Genomic DNA, 22,395 nt, shown 5'->3' with positions numbered 1-22,395 from the left:
ATTGAAATCCAATCCATGTAGGAAGTAGTACAGTTGGATAGTAGGTGGAATGGTAATAGAGGCTTGCAATATGTAGAACACCTCCTTCAATTTCTTGGCATAAGGTCGAGTATTCTCATAAGGCTCTTGACACGTTGTCAATTTATTGTTAGGACCTAGACTTGAATAGAGATTTGCCATAGATCCATAGGCCACTTGTAATTGTGACTCTATCTCCTCCACTCATGCAATGGTAGTATCTATCATAACGAGAGGAACACTATTCAACTACACTTGGATATTGAAATCCAATCCATGTAGGAAGTAGTACAGTTGGATAGTAGGTGGAATGGTAATAGAGGCTTGCAATATGTAGAACACCTCCTTCAATTTCTTGGCATAAGCTCGAGTATTCTCATAAGGCTCTTGACACATTACATTCAAAACACACAACCAATATTGACCACCTCTCTCAGAGGCAAACTGTCTTCTAAAGGCCGCATAAAATAGATCTATCATAGTTATGGTGCCTGATTCCAAGCCATGATACCACACTGTAGCTCTTCCTTTCAAAGTCATATTAAAGAACATCATAAGATGTCCTTCATCTTGAATCCGCCAACTAAAATTTAACTTTTGGAGCTCACTAATATGGAGTTCCATATCCTCTTTTGTTAACCCATTAAAAATGGGTAGGGGAAAAGTAAGCACTAGCAAATCCACCGTTCCTGTAGGTATCACAATTGGTTGTGCCATAATAATGAATGGGTTTTCTCTAGGGGTTTTTGTTAGGGGGGTTACACTCCTACTCAGAGTGGACTAACTTTTTGGGGAAAGGGGAATGCTAGAGCTTCCTCCTCCCCCTAACAGACTAACCAGGATATTAATTGAGTCAATAAGACCTCTCATTCTTAGTGATATTGGACATGTACACTTAGGAGAATACCTCTTAAGGATCTTTGCTCTCCGTCTAGCCCTTTCAGCTCTTTCTTGATGTTGAATGTCAGCTTGATAGTTTTTATCAAGATATATTGGATCTATCTTGACCCTCTTTGGCATACACTAATAATTGGCTAGATCTCTATTAGCCAAGGTTTGAAAGCTTCCATTTATTAGTAGCTCATGTGGTGGCAGATGCACCACCTACCAGGTTCAAAAACTAGGCATGTCGACACTATCTCCAAGGCTCTAGCTAGGCTCCTACACTCTCCAAACAACCATTATGGCCTTGCGGTTAGGAGCATCTGGGTAATATGAATTGAACTATCTAAATACTGCTTTTATAGACATAAGTGTCAAATTGTAATCCAATGATTTGCCCATCCCAACTCTAAGCACAAGGAGATCTCCATACATATGTGACTACCTCACCTCAATTTACACATACACAGGGTACCCCCCAACTCAATGTTGTGACCCCTATGGCTCTCCTACACCTTAGGGATTTGGCCCTAGGATGCATTGCCTCACACATAAAGAATAAGAAACATAGCCCACTCTTTTGATGTTGCACAATCCAATAGATATATTTATTTCCTTACATAATTGTCTCCCAAGGCAAGATAACCAATCTAGCCTATAGCAAAGAAAACCTTTCACTCAATCATAGGTCAATAATGTGGAAGACAAGTGCTATGCATCTAAGAGTTGATCATTGATGCCATGTTTAATGCACGTGCAATGTGGAATATGCTAACATGCTCAAACAATTTTCAAATAATAACTAGCCATGTGTTGTGTGAAGACATTCTTTTCATGATTTTTCCTAATGCAATGTTCTGTTGCTAAGGACAATATAGGGCTAAACCATACTAGCATTCCTCTTCAAACTTAAATAAATTGTAGTTTATATGCCATATGGTGCAAAGAAATCAAAGATCATTCAATTGTATCATTTTCAACCCTTTTCTTCCCCTACCATTTAGGTTGTGCTTTCATGCATAAGTGTGGAAAGGTTGGCCATCAATTTTTCATATAAATAAGCAATAAATAGGTGATTTTCACACATAAATGGAGGTAGACTGAAGCCATCCTCATGCCCTACCTTCATTATACATCCCACAGACACACTTCTAATTTTTGGTAATTTTATATGCATTGAGACTAATTCTTTCTTTATTAAAATATACTTTTATATTTTTCTTTATCTTTTGGATATAATTATTTTATTTTTCTAGTTTTTCAATTTAAAAATTATTATGGGCTGTAATCCATTAGCATATTTTTTATTATTCCACATATAAACAACGTTTAACCCATAAAAGCCAACAAAACCTTTATTTTTCCATTAACTCTCGTGTTTCATATTTTCAATTTTATTATTTCTCGTATGCATGACTGAAAGTGACAGATTTTTCCATTATTTCTTATATTTGCAACCATTTTCAACATTTTACCACAATAGAAATAAAGATACTGCACTTAACAAAATAAAATAGCACTTACGCTAAAATCCGCACACATGATGCATCGATTTTTTATAAATCAGAGATGATATATGGGATGAAGATGCTAGGGATGTTAAGCCTCATGCTCAAATGGTTGGCCGGTTTGGTCTTAACCTCCAAGAGGTTGACTGGTTGCACAACACTCTATCCAAAGTCAATGATGGTTGGCTCACCTCTCACTACCTAGAGCCACAAACCCTCAGGCGTTTGGTTAATTTAGTAGGTGAACCCCTTCCCTCAATTAAGAAAAGAGGAGACTTTAGGTAGCCTACTGCTAGGTGGCATCTTAGAGTGAAGGAGTCATGGACCAAGCAAGAACCCCAAGGCACCTTTAGAACATGGAGAAAACAATTGAAAAAAGAATGGAAGTCTACCCCTTCTTTCAAACTCAAAGTCTTCTTATGGAGATTGGCAGCTAACAAGCTTGCCACTAGAAGTTTGCTCATGTATCTCCCCTTTGTGTGTTCTACAAAAGAAAAGAGAAAACAATCAAGCAAGTTTTTTGGGAGTGCTTGGAAGTATAAGCCTTGTGGTGGTTAGTTAGAAGGAGTCTTTAGAAGATCAACTTGCATCATGCTATTGGCTGGAAATAGATTTTGATGTGTGATCAAGGCAATCTCAACAAAGTCTCAGAAAAGATGTGAGGAGTTATTCATAGGGTTACCCAATTTAGTATTTGGAAGCATAGGAATGCCCTAGTTTTTGAACTTTTAAAGTTCCAATATGTCTATATTGTCTCCCTCAGCAAGGCAATGAAGCTACCTATATGTTTAAGAAGCTAGCTAGAAAGGATGATGCTTTTAAGCCTATATCAAGGCTCTTTGGTACCTTGATATAGTTGTTTTTACCCACAGTGGTGATGTAAGAACTCTTACTTACTAATAGAAATCATCCATTATAAAAAACAATACCCCTTCTAGTTTGTAGACTCATCAATGATTTGTAAGCCTCTTTTCCTAAGGTCAAATGGTACTTAATAAGCTACTTGTGGACATGTGCCTTTTGGACTCCAAGTCTTTCCACTTCTAAAGGAAAGTATAATGTGCATGCATCCTTGTCATTGACAATTCCCTAACCATTAAAGAGTTTTGGTTCCAAACATTTCACAAAAGTAGCATGAAGACATTCCATCAAAGCATCCCTCTTGAAATTAGGCCACCTCCTACATTGTGGAGCATCCAAATGGATCATTGGCTAAGTATGTAGGTCTATTCTAAGATCTATTCTTATGTTTTTGAGGACTTAAAGTGGTGATTGAAGTATTGATGTGGTGTGCCTTAACTAGTTCAAAATCTTACTGATCCAAGTCTCAACAAAAACTCAACATGAAATTTGCTTTATGGCTACACCATCATAGTCGCTATCATGTTCATCCCATTTCTTCAATTTGAATTGACATACCTAGCATGTCAACTTCCATAGGATCTGGTATGTTATACTGGTCAGACTACTTAAATATCCACTTGGATCTCCCATCTTAGTAAACATCATGGTGACCAAGAATAATTGGCCACCCAATACCAAATCTAATGAAAGAGATTTTAAGCTCCAAGGCTCGCGCTACTTAAATATCTACTTGGCTTTCCCATCTTAGTAAATGTCATGGTGGACTGAGAATAATTGGCCACCCAATGCTGAATCTAATGGAAGAGATTTCAATCTCAAAAGAATGCTTGCTTTTACAATAGATTCAAAAGACATGCATGCTTTGTATTGTGGAATAATTTGATACTATATGATCTACACTTTCTCACAAATTGGCATCTAGGTGAATCATGCAAAACAAAAGAGCACAACTTGCTTCCTCAATGGCTAGTATATAACACATGCTAAAGCATTTTACGAAATCAATCAAAAAGTACACATGTAGATGCATATTGATGGCTATAACCCAACCTCAAATTTTGGAGCAATTGAGACATGTCACATATTCTAAAACCATTTGAATAATTTGAGTGCTAGTTTGCGAGCTTAAGAGCTAACAAATACAAATGAAAATAAATTGCTTTGTTGTTCTATTCAATGCAAAATTGTAAGCAAAACTACAATATACTAAGTTGCAGATGCTTTAAAACCAATCAAATCTTTGTTGATACAATCTCTAAATGGATGATGATTACTAATGGCTAGAAACTCAAGCTATATGCTACCTAAAAATCCAATAAAAACTCATAGAATAAGAAGATTTGTACCATAATATTCAAATATTACCATAAACCATCATTTACATAGAGTCCATGATTACGTTGTGATTTGTAGACACCACATAGCTTCCTAACCCAACCTTGATTTTTCTCTAATACTAGTTTGGAAAAATAATATGTGAGCTTAGATGAGTTCTCCACCCAACCACTCTCTCGAATAGACCCAAACATGTTATGCTTGGATCTTCATTATTTTCTACAATGTGTTTTTTGCTCACCCATTATTGGTTCTAGTTAGCCAAGACTCCCTTAAACCCAAACTATGCATGACCTAGACAACTCACCCTAGTGTACGCCCACTAACCATCATCTACACTATGGTCATATGGTGGTCATTTTGTCCACCACATGACCAAGTGTGTGTGTGCAAACCCGTGTGTCTTATGTCCATCATAATAAAAACTATGTGAAAAGTGCTACAAATGAAGGTTATGGTAAGAGGATACCCTTCATCTTGGCCATAATTTTTGTGCAACAGGGTTTTATGGCTTGCATTTGAGATTCGATTCTCACTCAAGTTGTATATATCATGATGGGTGAAACATAAAAGAACACGATATGTTCTTATTCTCAATTCTCATTAAAAATTAAGGATTGTTACATGATCTTCAATTGCCTATAGTTTGATTAGGTCTACAAGACATATGCATGTAAAGGCCATACAATCAAGGGCTAATGTGCCTATGGCCTATGAAAACACAATCTACACATGAATGGGGTTTAGTGGAGCCTTCTCAATTGAGACTAATTGTTTAAGTTACTAATTAAATCTAGGATAGAAGTTAGAGGAAGTTTACTATATGCAACTAAGTATAGAAAAGAGTAATCTATGTTGTCTAAAGAAGAAGCTCATGGGTCTTTTTGAGCACCAAGGCATTTTCCCTAATCAATTTTCCTTCCACTATCTTGATTTCTTTGTTTACTAATTGAACCTAGCCAAAATGAGGCCATTGACCCATGCCATATTATGGACTACCTTTGGTTCTCGATGGCCAAATCTTAGTTGTATAGTAATGTGTAACCTTAATCAACCATAATTATTTGAATATTATCTCGACTTAATCAATCAACCCTCACATGTGAGAAACATCTCAAATTCAAAGGATTGACCAATGGTAGCATAAGTGAGACCATGGATTTTTAAATATTCTTCCCACTTGAGATGGTAACCATAATGCCACTTTTCAACTCCAAATATTTTAGCATTAGGGGAGTTTTGAGGTCTCGAAAATGCCTTTTAGGATGTGGAGAGAGAGTGCTCTAGGCCAATAAGAGCAAAGCCTCCGTAACGGAACTTCTATTTTTAAAAAATTAAAAAATTATTTTACAAAAATATATAAATATGATAATATTACGAATTTGTATTTTTATTATGTATTTTTAGTCTTTTATATTCGTGATTATGACATCTTTTGCATTAATGGCATAGAGTCTCGGCTACTTTTATTTAATGATGTTTCTAGATTAATGATAATGACTGATGTAATCGAAATTCAAATTGGTGAAAAGCATGGCGCTCAGTTTTTTCCCTCCTTTCTTTTATTCCTCTATTGTTTTTCCCTCCGTTATGATAGCCTAGTCCTCTCTCTCTCTCTCTCTCTCTCTCTCTCTCTCTCTCTCTCTCTCTCTCTCTCTCTCTCTCTCTCTCTCTCTATGCATGTATCTCTCTCTTCTACCATGGATACTGAAATTCGACCTTCAACAAGGCGTCCAAGCTCCCAAATCACATCCATATCAGTGTTTAACTCATTCCAAACTGATGGAAGATGGATTCCTACTATCATTAGCAAAGGTAGTTGGATCACCATGCAACAAGCAAAACGTGGAAAAAGGCAAAGACATGAGAGCTCGTTTATCTCTGCTTGGAAGGGCAGAATCCAAGATTTTAAGCTTGGAGCAAATAAGAATAGTATCAAAGAGGTACTAGTGCAACATGTGTTCATGCATAGAGAACTGTGTTTGAAACCTGGATCTTCAAAGCTTCCAATGCATAGACCAAATTGTAAGAATTTGATTCTTAAAGTTTTTCCTTTCTTAAACATGGTTTAGGTTTTTTCATTATAATATTTGTTTGTCTTGTAGATGTCTATCCCTCTAATCTTGAGGAATGGCAACCAGTGGAATCTATTATTGATGTTATTGATGTTATACATGGTTCAATTGGAGAAGAAATGTATAGAGGTAGAAAGAAGACAGAGCTTGCAGAGAATGGAATATTCTTTTATGACCATTCTTATGTTATTCCTATGCGGCGTTGCCAATGGGGATCAATAAAACTCCTTCCTTTGCCAGATTTTTCAAGCTTTGAGTGGCCTTTGCCAAGTCCAGCTACTAGTATCTCAAGTAGGATCATTAAGATGTAAGATAATTTCTGAGATCCAGAAAGCACTAAAATCTAATATCTCAAGTAGGCTAAGCAAAGTTACTTTATTTATGCCTATTAATATATTTATTGATTTCTTCTCTAATATGGAGATAAGAATAACAAAAACCATGCTTTCAGTGAAGAGACTAACATATGATCATATCATACAATTTGTTGATGAAGGATGGGATACAAGGACAGAAGGAAAAATTATATGTAAGATAGATCAAGACTCTATAGCTTGTAAATATATGATTGCTACTCAAAATTTTATCCTTAGCTTTTACTATAGTCGATGGCATTTTGTTGGTAGTAGTCTAGTTGCTTTAGACCAGAATCTTAATGATTTTAGCAAGGATCCTATAGTGGATCTTGATATTTGGTTCAACGAGGATATTATTGCAATCTTAAAGATCAGAAAATCATGTACGCTACATCAAGTGAGGATGGATTTACAAAATGAAGACATTGAACTACCATGCTCCTTTGTATTCCAACTTGACAAGAAATGAGTAAGTTTTCACATCATATTATATCTACTTAGATGTATATCAAGATCTCACTTTCTAACTAACAAACATTTGTAATTTATTTTTTGCAAATATCGAAAAGGAGAGAAAATAAAATACACTGCAATGACATTCAAGAAAAGATATCTTTACTATCAATATAAAATACATGTACAAATTTTGTACATGTATGAGATATACATGTACAAATATATCTGCCATCTCTATGAGATATACAAGGGCTGAAGGGCAAATTTCTATATATGAAGGCTTACAAGGCGATATGGCAAAACTATTTCTTTTTTGGAGAACTATCCTTTCTAGGAGTCCTTTTGCCTTTCTTTGATGTCTTGGGTATAGAAGGTGTTGAAGCTGTGGATTTGCCTTCCGTGGTTATAGGCACCGCATCTCCTTCATGGTGCAAATCCCCACCAATCTCTGTTGTTGGTTGTATACAATTGACCATTATATACTTCAAGAGCTTTGCTCTGATGTACCAAACATGCTCAGATGTATAGCAATCCTTCGAAAACTGTCACACATTTATAGAAAAAAGAGTTTTAGTTCATTATTGTTCTTACAATAGACTATATTTTTATCATCAATGGACTATTTGCAATTAATATCTATCTTAAAGTTTAGCATCTTTCATATTACCTTTACATGTTTATCATCATTAAGATAAACAAAGTTAACCATTCTTCTAGCATTTGCAATTATCCTCCAGCCACAAGAATGGCTATCATCCTGATGGGGACACTGCAACCACCAACACAAAGTAAAACTATAAAGAGGACGAATGGTAGTTCATAGAATAAACTCATGTTTCAATTATTTTAATGAATAACATACCGCAACTTGTCTATATTGCATTGTTGCAAGCAAATCAGATGGCATAGGGGGTCTTTTCTCTAGCTCTTCAATTAATCTTTTGGCACCTCTGTATATAAAATATGTTGAAATTTAGAGTACTTACAAAAAAAAGAATTGAAATATCAAGGAGCCCTTGGATAATATAACTTACAATTTAGCATTTCCATGGCTTCCTTTCATAGAGTTGATTAAAAAGCATTGCTTATCCACAAGGTCTATTGCAATCAAGCTCCAATGAGAACTAAAAGCAATCATATCTCAACAAATTAGTAGGATAAAATCTCAAAAACTCTAATAGAATATTGAATCACTTACTTTTCATTATATGGAATTATAAGCAGCTCCAAAGTATCGAAGTCAATCAAATTGAGCCAGTGCTCAATAAAACTTGTATCAAGCTCATTCCTCATAAAGAATGAGATAGATGGATCAAAAACCTCAATTTTTTGTTGTATATCCAAAGGAAACTCATGCATTATACACCTAGAAAAGGCATAGAAATAGTGAGTATAAACAAGAAAAATCTTATTGCTAAAAAAATATCAAAAAGTATAAGTAATTATGGATGGACATACCTTAGGCCAGCAAGAATAAGACTGTCATTTACTTCTCTTCTTTTATCCTTAAGAATCTGAACACATGCAGCATCAAAGGAGATAACCTCAGTTCTTTTGCCTAAGTCACCAGGTAAGAAACAAAACACACTGAATCCTTTTGGATTTGCTGCTTCAAGAAGGGTGGCTAGCTCATTTTCAAAGGACTCTAGTTGCTCTATTTCCCTTTCTTCAACCCTTTGCCTCCTATACTCTCTCCATTTATCTGCTTGTTCCTCTTTAGCCTTCTCCTCTTTTTCATGTTGCCTTGTATCCTACTCATGGGTGACATCCTCAACCCTGAGACCAGAATCATCTTTCTTTCTTCTAGCTGGGGGCACATTAAGGATATTAAATGTCTTCATATCAGTGAGGGGAATTGGCTCAAGGACCTTTGAAAATCTATATCTTAGCCTCCTAAGAATTACCATGTCCTTGTCCATGAGTGTGAGCCTATGAGCATGAGCAGCACAAATGTAGGCATCTTGAAAAAACTCAACTAGAAAATCCTCTGTGGCTTCTTGTATACAATTAAGAGCTGTTCTTGTCCATCTGAAACTATCCAAACTATATCTGTCACAAATTTCCCTGACAAGCCTCTGAAAAGACAACTTTGGAATTGCATTGTCAAGAGCATTTACTGCCTTCCTAATCTCCCTTAGACACCTGACATTTTGAGAAAACTTTCTCCTTGGCTTTGACTTTCTAGAGAGCTTCTGAGGCTTTGAAGACTGATGAATCTTTGATGCTAAATCCCTAGGATCAATCTTCTCTTTTCTTGCTGTTGCCTTAGTCCTAGCCATCTGCCAAAAAAAGATATGTTACTTCTTCTCCAGCATGTCCAGCGAAACGCGAGTCCCAGACAAGATTTATCTATGCTGCATGGCGTTTTCACGTATCAGCTGAATTTTTCTCGAGCTGTCTAGTGAAACGCGAGTGTCAAGCAAGGCGCCTCCTTGCAGCTGCTTCTTTTCGCGTTTCACCGGACTTGTTGTCCATTGTGTCCAGTGAAACACGAATTTAAGCCAGGAGACCTGCTTGAAGTACCTTATTTTCGTGTTTCATCGGACAGCTCATGAATAGCATAAAAATTGACAAAACCAAGAAAAAAGAGCTTTGATCCAAGGAAAGCTTTTAAGATTACATAAAATATCCACAGAATTAGGGAAGAAATTTGAAGATTTCCTTAAATATCCACAATATTAAGGAATGCTTTCACTGTGGAAAAAATTCTTTTGTAGTGGTCATAAGCTAATAGTAACATAAAGGATTAAGGAAAAGTATCAAAACAATGCATTGAATGGAGCCTGTTATTGAAAAGCAAGATGCAGAAACCATACCTTCTTTTTAGCTTGTTCTTCACAATCTCAGCCTAAAGACGACAATATGCTCGAAGGTTTGCTTTGTTGGGGAAGCAGTGAAATGCTTGGAGATTGGAAGGAAATGCTTGGAGACTGGAAGAAACACCAAAAACAAAGATGGAGTAGCGATGAAATGCGATGAAAGGTGAAGGCGGTGAGTTTTCATGGACTCAACGTTCTTCGCAAAGTGTTAATAACACACGTGTGACGTACTCTCGCTTACCGGAATTTTTTTTTAACTTGGAAAAGGGTTATGTAACACACGTGTGACGTATTTTTGGAAAAAGAGAGTGCGCACGTCTTCTGAGGAGTTTAATACGTTGTGTTAAGTGAGACACATGTACACGTATTTTTCCATTATTACACAAACTTTTTCGTTGGAACTATCACCACATGCTTAACGGTCAATATAAAAGCATTTCAAAGCCAATTCTCCGACATTGTCTTCTTTTCTGCCAAAATTTCGTCTCGACTTCCCTTCAAGGTCCTTGCTTCCTGTGTGGAGAGCAGTTCAACAATCTTTGATAGGTAACAAATTTTTTTTATTACAAGCATTTTAACAAAATAAATTTGATTAATATAGAAAAAATGTTTTATAACACTTGAACAATTAGAGATGTTATGTGCTTTCTATCTTTTAAAAGCAGCATAGCTTTTCCAAAAATGATTTTATCATCAATTTGTGTGTTTCCATAGAATTTATTTATAGTTCATGTTTCTTTTCTTCATTTGCAATTTTTGACCAGTGAAACGCGAAACAATGTCTCTGTTAGTGATATTTTGCTAAGTATTGTGTTTCACCGGCCACATATTAGAATAATTTTTGTCTTCAAGGTAGTGTCCGATGAAACGCGATTCCTTCACAGGCATTTGCCTTACACACTTGAATTTTCGCGTTTCACCGGTCAACTAAAAAAATTCTCCTTTTTTGATTTTTTTGTCTTGGAAAATCAATTTTGGGGCCTCTTTCCATGGTTCCATCTTCTTTTATTGGATATTGGTTCTATTCTGCTTTTTTTTTTTCAGGGATAAATATTTTTCTAGTCAAGATGACAAAGAGAAAGCTATCTCTGGAAGGAATGGATGAGGAGGAGATAATTGAGACATCTGATGATAGGCTCTTTGATTTTTTACACACCACTGGAAATTCTTCCAAGTTTTGCTATATCAAGGAAATTTTCAATGTTCCTTTTGATTTGAAGGAGTTATTGGAGGATCTTGATGATAAACTTAAGGAGTACAGATGTTTTTATGATAGACATGTGCAAGGTTTGGAAGTCAATGGATTTGTTCATTATAGTGATGTCATGGGAGCCACCAATACATCCAGGTCAACTTTGCTAGGCAGGTTCAACCTCATTGATGAGGAATTCAGAAAGAAAGAAACATGTTGCCCTTTCCACAGGTACCAACACCAATGCCTTCTGATCCACAAGGACGTTGGATTTATTGTGTATCTTCAGTACATGGAAAATTCTTCTCCAGATATAGACCAACAGAGAAAGCTAGAGGATATTGCAAGTATGGATAAGGAGGTTGAAGAGAAGGAGGAGATGTTCCAAGAAGATGTTGAGAATCAACTTGTCCAAGGTTTTGATGTAGGTTTATTCAAGAGTGACAAAATCACAATGGTGGAAGAAAAGGAGATTGAGCCAAGTGCACAGGTTGATGAAGAAGGTCCTCTTGCCTGTGTTCCAACATTTCCCACTTATCTTATCAACAAGAAGAGATATGTGTTGCTAAATGATATTCAACATCTTTTTGATCTTAGAGAAGATTATTGCTTAGCAATCCTTGCAGGTTGGGGCAAAAATGACATGAATTTTATAGGTTATGAACAAGAACCACTAGCAAGTCTTGATGTTGAGGGAGAGAATTTCCAAGATAGCTCTATAGCCTTACATACATGTATTAATCAGATCATAGAATACGAAAAGGGGGGGCTACCTACAGAAGAAGAGTTCTCGCAGGTCCAGAAGAAACTTCATATTGATGATGTAGGGTATGAAGAGAGATTGAAGTCTCCATCAGATGAGAAGCCCAAGAGTTCAATAAATCTTTATGATGATAGTCTTCTTGAAGAAGACGAACACCCTAAGGTATGAAATATAATTCGAAGTTACCCATTGAGTTTATGTTAGACTTTATTATGCATTATAGATAAATATCTTATATCTTGTACTGTTGTGGTTTGTTCTATAGATTGAGATTGAAGATCTTGACAACTTTCTTGGAAGGGCCAAGGGCTCTAGGCCAATGAACCAAAGCCTTGGCCATTATATTGGAAACTTAAACAATCAAACAATTGTAATATAGCATAGTAGATTGTCAAGCTCTCCAAGTCTACCAATGATGGCTTTGAGAGCTATCTCAAAGGTAATTGGATCTCAAGTTTTCAACAGAGGTTTGGACAAGATCATTTTGGTGGAGAAGGAAGAAGCCATAAGAGTTTTTTGCTTCATGCCTGGATACAGTGGATCTAGAGCTGGATATTTTGGAGTTCTTGGCTCCTATTTGCTCTCTTATGTAGGAGATAGTAAGAATTTGAAGCTTCTTCCAGGCTATCGGAAACAAGAGTTTTTGAAATACAGAGGTCTTATTGAGTGGGATGAAACAAAGATTCCTCTAGAGGCCCTGTCGAGCTACCTGAAACCAAGGACTCCTCTGAAGGCCCTGTTGAGGTGCCTGAAACTAAGGACTCTTCTGCAACACAATCAGACTAGAAGATGCCAAAGATTAAGGGTTTCTTGAAACCCATCTTTTCCCAACTCTTTGTTTGGTTTGTAACCATTCTGTAAATCTTTGCTTTGCACAAGAATTTAAATATCTATCTTTTCTTCTTTGGGTAACAATTTGTATAGTCCTTGCTAAAGATGATGTATTGCTTGATGTGGTTATATCTTTAAGCTTGAATTTATGCCAAATTTGTCGATAGAACCATTGAAAGACCTCTAATAAACTGTTGGCTTTGTGTCTTCCACCTCTATGTCTTGTATGTCTGAAATATTTTGTTCTTGCTTGATAATGTGATTTTTTCATACCTTGGGTTGACCAGATAGATAGAGATCCATATTGTTTAATAAAGTATGGAGCATGGTTGTATAGAATATGCTGCATAGTCAACAAATAAAAAAAGTTATTAAAAAACATTATATGAGTTCGACAATGAAGAAACAAACATATACAAACTTCTTACCATATAGTGAGTAAAGTGTTAATCACCCCAAGCTTCTGTCATCGCCTTTTTGAAAAGGTTCAATTGGTTTTTAAAGTCTTTGAGATCATCATCATTCCATTTAGTCTTATCACAATAAAAAAACACTTTGTCTAGTGTTTCCCAAACTTTAGCTTTTCTATTTCGAGCTTGTCCATTATCAGTGTGATCCTTAACTGCATTATGTAGGGATTTCCACTGATTAAATTTAATAGTTGAGCCACCATTTCTCGAGTTTATCTTGCCAAGTCTCCCATGAAAGCCTAGAAACCTTCTAGCCTTCACTCCACCAATGGATGGTTTTTTTGGGACACAATTACCACATCCTTAGACTTTTGAAGATCTGGTTCAATAACAACATTGCCACCATGCAAACCAATTGCAGAGAGAACTTTTTCAACCTTTGTTATAGCATCTGTTCTAGTTGATAATGACTTCAACTTCCATGCAAATCCTATATAGAGATGAACAAGCTTTTCGATTATCCTGCAAAGTGCATGAAGTGTACAAATATGGGCATTCTCTAAAGGAATGTCCAAGACTGGTTTAAACTGTGGATCCTTATTGTGCCTAGAGGGAGCTCTATTCCAATTGCTTGAGTTTAACTCTACAGCTGGTGACATGCAGTATAAGCAAGGAGATCTCGAGTTAGCTCCCTTTGATACATTATACATATATTTGAGTGTCTTTAGGTCACCAGCTATGTGCCACTCAATCCTGTGGTTCCCTAATCCTTCAACAAATAGCTCTTCTCCTGCTTGTTGCCTTTGAATAACATTAGGTATTGATGTTTGATGAAAAACCCAATATAGTATATCAAAATTCTCAGTATCTACCTCAAATGCTCCTAGCCACCAGATGTTATATTCAGATTGAACACTAAATGATGTTGAGTGATTGCAATGACCTGACGAAAGTGCTCTATTCATCAAGGTGATAGAGATTCTCTCCAATTTTTTACATTTCAGAATCTCACTTTCATCAAGTTTAATCACAAATCTAGCCACTCCCTGTGCCTCTGCTTGACAAGTCATAAAATTTGATCATTAAGCATTGTAGGGTGGGCAAGTCAAGGAAAATATTGTTAAATTCATTGAATGTAACCTCCTTTTTCTTGCCCTTGAAGCTAGCCTTGATATGAAAAGGCTCACCTAGAATCTCCATCACTTTGTTATTAACTATCTGTCTGATAGTCCTAACCACAAATGGTTTCGGAAGTATGCAATTGTATACCTGTCCTTGCTTCATATTTGATTGTAAAAGCTGGAAAAGTTGCATATAAGCATCTCGACTGATACCAATACTATCCAGTGTCTTCTGTACTAACTCAGAATCCAAAGAATGATCCTTCACAAATGACTCCAAGCATTGTTTCTTTGCCTTTTTAAATTTCTTCTTCTCCAAAATATCCTTTGAAACTACTGAAGGAAGAAGATGATAATAAAACTGAGCTGCTTTTAAAGAATCTCTTTCACTTGCATTTGGTTGTAGAAGAGATCTAAGCAAAATTAAAATCACAAATCAATGCAAGTAGTTTAAATAAAGCCATATTTAAGATTTTTCAAGTGAAAAAAAATATACCTTGCTGCTTGGATTCTTTTACCACAGCCTCCTCCTCCTCGTTTGAGATTCTCAATATTTTTAAGAGCTCTTTGTCGATTTCGAAGGTCTAATAAAGTTTGCTTTTGTTGATAAGATTTGATACGCTTTTCCAATGAATGAATTTTTTGCTGACAATCCTCTAGCTTCTGCAACAACTCTATATTGTGTTTCATCAAAAGATGATTCTCTAGTCCAAGGATAACCTTTTCTGCAACAAGATTAAGTGTATAACCTAAAAATCCATTGTAGCCATCACCAATAAACCTCATTAATGACGAGCCATTATAGAAAGGAGGAGTGCTATTTCTGCTAGGATCTTTGGGATATAGCTTTCCATCTAACCAAATATCAATATTCTTCTTTCCTTCAAACCTCAGTATATGTTTCATAGACTCTGTAACCGTGGTAGATTTTGTTCTCTTTCTTATCGGTTCATACTCATTGTCCAACTCAATATGAAGATGATAGAGAGGTCTTTTATGAGAGCTACAGAGATCATTAGATGATTGATCCATAGCTGAGTTACAGAGATCATTGGGTGATTGATCCATAGCTAAGGATATGATTAGAAGCAAGAATGAAAACAAAGAAGAGACTAATAAGGAGGAGAAAAAAAGAAGAGAGAAACGATGGAGGGAGGCAATCGAGTATCCACCAAAATTCAAATTGAATATTACTTTTCACTTTAATGAGGAGAGGTAAGATCTTCATTATGAAAACATTGCCAACTTTATGGCGACCTAGATTTCTAGGTTTGATGTGACCATGAGAATATCACGACAATGACTTATTAACGAATTTTGATATTTTAACTTACCAAAATATAAACCTTTTAAAAAGTTTATAAAATAATTTTATTTCGTAAATTGTTTTCTCTCTCTAGGATCTCTTACAGGGCATTTTCGAGACCTCAAAACTCCCCTAATGTAGGACTAACCTATACAAACCATGAAAAGTTTGGTAGTTTTAGCTTGAGTTTGAGTCATGGGGAGCTAAAAATTAACTTCCATGAAACAATGTTGGGTCTATAAAGGTTGAAAACAATAATGAAATCTTTATTTACTTCATTGAACTCAAAAGCTCTGTTCACGTAATAGTGGTGATGGCTTTGAAGCAAAGATGTAACATCAACTTTGACCAACCTTCATACTCAAGAGGAATTCCAAGACACATTAGTTATGGCTCCAAAAATTAAATATTCTCTATCCCTTTGCACTAAAAGATTTAATTGTAGAGTAGATTTAGTGGTCAATGGTGAATTGTTTTTAGTCATGACCTTCATGGTGGAGATATTTTATTCTAGGGTATTCAATTTGTTTAAGGGTGTGTAGGCTCAAACTCTTTTGACGCTCCATCTCCACGTCTTCTAGTGAGTTCTGCGAAAGTTCTTGTTCCACTTGACCTACAACCTTAGAAAGACATTTTCCTTCTTATATTCAAAGTCCTTCTTTCCTTTAGCTTGCAAGACTCTCTTACCTCTCTTGGTGCACAATGATTAAAGCAAGGAGTTCTCATTGTAGTAGATGCTTGTGGGTCAATTGTCTTTTTTCTTCTCAGGATTCCTCCAACCTCACCTCCATTTAGTCTAAACCTCCTAAGCCACCTCTAAGATGGAGTTTTATCTAAGCCACCTCTAAGAGGGAGTTTTGACTACTGTCCCATATGTCCACCCATCTCTTGAGGCATTTCCTTTCTATTGCCTTGGAGTTTTTCTAGTCCAGTGTTGCAGGTGCCACTTCGTCTTTGTATGGCCAAACATATTCTTTAGTGGCCTCTACCACATTTGAGTTGCCATCAACAAAAAGCTGCATGTAGAAGAGAGACCCATTTGGGAGTGGGAGTCCTTTTAAGCTGACCTATTGCACTTTATCATCTATAAGACTTAGCAAAGGATCAATTACCATTGCAAAGAAGAGAAGGGCTAGGGGTAGCCATATCTAACTAATCTTTACAATTGGAAACTGTGGGAGACTAGGCCATTTACACTAACAAATGTTGTGGGATTGTTAAACAAGCCATTGTTCATCTAGTAGAAGGCTGGGACCAAATCCCATCCACCCTAAGGTTGCCAAAATGAAATCCCATCTAATTCTATCATATGCTTGGTTCATATCTATGTTGATTAGGACACATTTGCCATCCCTCTCCAATGTATGATCTATGAATAGTGCCTGATTAAGAATGGCAACTTGTATGTGTCTTCCATGAATGAATCCATACTAGTCTCTATGAATTATGCATGCCAATAAGAACTTAACCCTCAAAGCTATTGCTTTAGTGATCATCTTATAGCACACATTTAGCATCGTCAAAGGGACACCATTGTGTGATTGCTAATTTGTTTGTTGACTTCAAAGTGAGTTTGATCAACCCATTATTGTTGTATCTATGCAAGTATCCATTCTTCCTAAAATGATTGGCAAAGTTGCAAAATTCCTGTCTGTAGACCACCCAAAGCACCCTGGTAATCCGTTAGGACCATAAGACTTTCATTGTTTCATTTTCTTAATTACAAATTCCAATTTATCATAAGGAAAAGGGTAAGGTAATTAGGGTGGTTGTCTCAGGACCCACCTTATTGGCACATGGCTATATAGTAGCTTCATCACAACCTCCTCATAGCCTTCAGGAGATAAAGTTGGCTATCCCACAATCGAAAATAGGTGCTTCACAAAAGCTCTTGCTATGCTGAGGTCATCCTGGTGCAAGACTCAGGATTAGTATCCTTAATCATAGCTATTGTTTCTTTCTTGGTTTGCAACATTTGAAAGAAGCTAGGGTAATTTAGTCTCATACTCAACATAAAACTTGGCCTTCAAGAGCCTTAATACCATCAATTCGGTATCTTTCCTAAGCCTTAATGAAATCCTCAACATCTTGAATAAGCCACACGTTAATAAGATCATTAGGCTACAAGGCAATATCATTAAGTAATGCACTCCTACAATAATTGCTAGACTCCATGTGATGCCTAAGAGTTTTAGCTCTACATCTACCATAGCTTTTAAAGGCTTGTGCAATAAAGTTAATGCATGTCTACAATCGACTGAAAGGATCACGGTGACAAACTTGTGTCTTTCTCCAATTCCCCTTAGCTTGCCTCGTCCTTGAGGAAGGACACATTTAGTATGAAGGGTGGCGGGCCCTCATTGCTTGGAGAGATAGTCATGATTTTGTAGATCACCTCCAGTGGAGTGTGATTGGTGACCAACATCTTAGCTATTAATCTTCTCACCTCAACTGATCCACCATGAGCCTTGATTAGCATATATATGGTCATGTCTTGCAACCCTCCACGCATCGTCCCTTTGTCAGTTGTTGCACATGTAGGCATCCTATAAGGGGCTCTTTGCCACATGAGACAAATCTACTAGATCATGGTTCCTATACAACTCTGCCCATGCAACTCTCTCCTATGCTATCATGGTGGCTGAGGCATGTGATTTGTCGCCTTCCCATGTCATCATGTTGAAGTCACCCAATAAAAAGGTTTGTGTTCCTTGTATGGCTTCATCCAACTCCTTTGATTTAGCAGCTTTAATAGTTGAGATATTTGGAGAATAAATGGAGATGATTCTAATCTCCTCCATTCCCAATTGCAAAGAGATTACTAGGAAGCATCCCCCCTTGTCCCTTCTAATGACATGGGGTTTGATGTTCTCCTTGGCACAAATCAAGGTTCCACCCTTACCCCTCCTATACGGTGCCATCAAGCAAATGTAGCCTTGCACCAAGTCCTCCTACCAGTCCCCTTGCTGAATGTTGATCTCTTGGAGGGGTAGGACATCACATCTTTTGATGCACATAAGTCTTCTACACTCAGCTTTCTTCTCTAGCAAGCATGCCCCCTAATATTCCAAGTGATGAGAGATAATTTAAGTGTATGATTCATAACAATATTTTGTGTCCTCATCCATCTCATCATCACCGTCAAGCACATCATATCAACGAGCGGCAATTTGGCCATTTGCTTGAGGGAAAGCTTCCTCCTACATTTGTAAGTTCTTATTGGAGGTCCTTTGAATTGGATCCTCTGAACGCACCGGTGCCTTTGCCACAAAAAAACGAAGGAGCCTGTGTGTCGAGGAGTTCTTCCAGACACACAAGAGTAAAGAACCAGCAAACTACGATTAGGAAGATGGATGTATATTTCCTCATGAAAGCTGCGATCGGTCGGCAGGGCCTTGCCCTTCTTCCTGCCTGATGGAGGCATCCTATAAGTAAGTAATTTTTCATCTTGCGCGGCAACAAAGAAGGAAGGGGCAGCAGGGCCATTGTATCCCGCGTTCTTTCAAGTCCATCTGTTGAAGGTTTTGAAAGTGCATGATTTCTTCCCTTACGCTTGGGAGCAATTCAGGCGGCTACTTATCGGTTCTTGCAGTGGTGTTCTATTCTGCTGCGTGATGGCTTCCCTTTGCAGTTAGGGTTTCGGTGATCTGTGTTTTGCCTTACTTGCCAATCCACAGCGGTCATAGCTTCGGAAGGTGGAGGGATTTCAGCTGCAGGAATGATCCCATCTTTGTAAAGCAGGTTTTAGAACCTCTGTAGACTGATCCGGACCGGTCCAAACATTGTGCAGAAAACTCATCTGTAGGAGGAATTTCAAATCTGAACCAGATCAAATAGGGTTTTTCTCCTCAGGCTGTTGATCAGAGCCTCCAGTCATCCGCATCATTGGAAGATGCCGCCCATCCTGGGCGCACTGCCTGCCCATGGTCCTGTTCAGTTTCTCAACTCGGTATTGGCGCAGGGGGGGCCGAACGCACTTCCTTATGAGGAAGGCCTTAAACTTGCCATCCGATCACATCTAGTCGCCTTACTAGAGGAGTTCCCGAGCTTGCAAGTGAAGACTGCTGCTTTTACTCACAACGATGGCAACACTGTTCATCTCCTTCAGGTGGATGGGACGGTCCCCATGTATTATCTTGAGGTAATGTACAACATTCCTGTTACGATCTGGCTCCTAGAGAGCTATCCAAAAAGTACTCCTCGAATTTTTGTCAATCCTACCAGGGACATGATTATCAAACGGCCACACAGGCATGTTGATGCATCCGGGTTTGTTTCTGTTCCCTACTTACAAAACTGGATGTTCCCCCGCTCCAATCTGGTGGAGCTTGTAAGAAACCTTAGTCTCATTTTTGGGCAAGATCCGCCTTTATATTCAAAGCCTCGCCCGCACTCACCCCCTGTAAATTCCTTCCACACGATTAATCCAGTTCATACTGGTGGTATTGTAATGACTCATCCACCCCCATCTTCATCTGCGCTCAGGCCATTGTCCTCTCTGCCACAGACACAACAGCATCCTTACCCACCTTACAGGCACCCAACACCACCTCCCACTCAGATGACTGGCCGAACAGATCCTGCAGCAGATATGTTCAGAATTAATGCAGTCAATACCCTTGTAGAACGAGCTCAGCATGACATAGTCGACATTAGGAAGGCAACAGAGATGGACATGGACAGGCTAGCAAATTCTCAGAGCCTGCTGAGACAGAGGGAAGAACAGTGTAAGCAGGGTCTTCGTGAGCTGCAGCATGAGAAGGAGGCTCTTGAGCAGCAGTTGCAAGCTGTTCTCACTAATACAGATGTTTTAGAGACGTGGCTTGAGGCAAATGAGAAGCGCAACATGGATTTTGATATAGATGATGTATTTGAGCCTTGTGATGCTCTTTCAAAGCAGTTACTTGAATGCACTGCATCTGATCTTGCAATTGAGGATTTACTCTATGCATTGGATAAAGCTGTCCAAGAAGGAGCCATCCCTGTGGATGCCTACTTGAAGCATGTGCGAATTCTTTCCAGGGAACAATTTTTCCACAGAGCAACTGCTGTCAAGGTGAGAGCTGCTCAAGCACAATTGCAGGTTGTAGCTATGGCTACCAGGGTTGGCATCTATGGCTCCTGACGTTTTCCAAGGCAGTTCTGGGAATTTCTGAAGAGCCTGAAGGATGTGATGCAGTTGTTTTGGTTTGGGATAATAACTAGATGTAATATATGCTAAATACTGGTATATATCAGTTGGCAAACTTGTGTAGATGAAAAGTTTTGCAAGCCATTATTAGTTGAATAGGTGTTCTGTTAAAATTTGAGCAGCAGTCAGTAATGTACTGTGAGTGTGAGGTTACCTCCAGCAGCAAAGCTCAGTTTTGTCGACTGACTTTACGGTAGGCTGCGAGCCCTGCTGAGGGGTTGATGATTCTCAGCTCTCACGGAGTATGGATGGAATGAAGTCATTTTGGACCCTGTTAGAGTTCTCATCGATTGAGAGGGGGTCAATTTGGTGTTGTATAAAGGAGAGGTGGGATTGTGTTGTCACAGAAGGGGGGATCACTCCTTGGGTTGGTTCTGTTGCATTTTGTTGTATTGGCACTTGCATTGCTTTACCTTCAGTAGGATCATAGGTTGTTTTACAGCCTGACCTTTTACAAATCATTTATCTGAAGGATATGACAGAATAACTTCTATTTTTCTTTTCCAATTGATGCTAGCAACAAACTATGGTTAGAGAGGCAATGTGTACCGGCAGTCGTGGTTTAATAGGAATGATTTTGAGGCATGATGGTGTGAGATTGTAAGCTTTTGGATCTTTACTAGAGAGAGTGGTTTCATGATTAATCAATTAGCGGAAGGTAATTTTGGGACCCAATCAAATTACACGAATGAGAGGAGCAATATATTCCATCAAAGGTATGGCCCATTTTGCCACATCCGAAGACCTCATGCCGCGAACAATTGAGGCAGATTTCCTCGTCATAGGGATTGCTTTATAGTAACATCCGTAGCTCCAATATGTCTAGCATGCGACATATGGCCTACTTACTAAATGATGGTAAAAGCAAAGCCAATGTGCCTTTTGCCTTGATTTTATAACACAAATCGAAGCATATGCGATTCTTTAGTAAATTGTCCAATTTTTTGCTATCGAGAAGTGTGATTACAAGATAAAAGACATTTGGTTAAAGGTAGTGTGAAGAGCATGTTCTTATGGGTTATGTAGATGCGCAAATCCCCTCGTAGATTTTTTTTAAAAAGGGATTTAATTATAGTTTTGTATAGGCAAGCTTCATATGATTAATAATAATCCTAGTTGAACATTGTGCCCCCACGTTATAGTCTTGTATATTCCTCGTTTGTCAATATGTGTGCTAGAGCTTGGGACATTTGTTGTGTTCATTTTAGCCATGTCACTGTCTTTCATGTTTGTTACTTTTTCAAGTGTACACGATTCAAAGGTTTTAT

The 22,395-nt window shown here is 37.7% G+C and overlaps 1 protein-coding gene and 1 long non-coding RNA gene across 2 annotated transcripts; one reads left to right on the top strand and one right to left on the bottom strand.

Annotated features, from left to right (window-relative positions):
- Nucleotides 1-8,308: 8,308 nt before the first annotated feature.
- LOC148040480 (uncharacterized) lies at nt 8,309-8,835 on the bottom strand. The gene is made up of 3 exons (XR_015688628.1): nt 8,693-8,835; nt 8,529-8,618; nt 8,309-8,444 (listed from the first exon to the last, which is right to left on the bottom strand). It is a non-coding gene; the product is annotated as an uncharacterized LOC148040480 (long non-coding RNA).
- Nucleotides 8,836-19,074: 10,239 nt separating this feature from the next.
- LOC148040479 (protein ELC-like) lies at nt 19,075-21,634 on the top strand. The gene has a single exon (XM_087699679.1). It carries the CDS (start codon nt 19,829-19,831, stop codon nt 21,059-21,061), a length of 1,233 nt encoding a protein of 410 aa, XP_087555805.1. The 5' UTR covers nt 19,075-19,828; the 3' UTR covers nt 21,062-21,634.
- Nucleotides 21,635-22,395: the final 761 nt, after the last annotated feature.

The sequence above is a fragment of the Lygodium microphyllum genome, chromosome 2, assembly GCF_053477565.2.
Source record: "Lygodium microphyllum isolate KBCC chromosome 2, Lygodium_microphyllum_v1.1.10, whole genome shotgun sequence".
Lineage (NCBI taxonomy): Eukaryota > Viridiplantae > Streptophyta > Polypodiopsida > Schizaeales > Lygodiaceae > Lygodium > Lygodium microphyllum.
This window is presented reverse-complemented; position numbering and strand designations above follow the sequence as displayed.

Excerpts from the sequence above, each read along its gene's own strand:
- LOC148040479 (XM_087699679.1), top strand. The coding sequence starts at position 19,829 with ATGCCGCCCATCCTGGGCGCACTGCCTGCCCATGGTCCTGTTCAGTTT.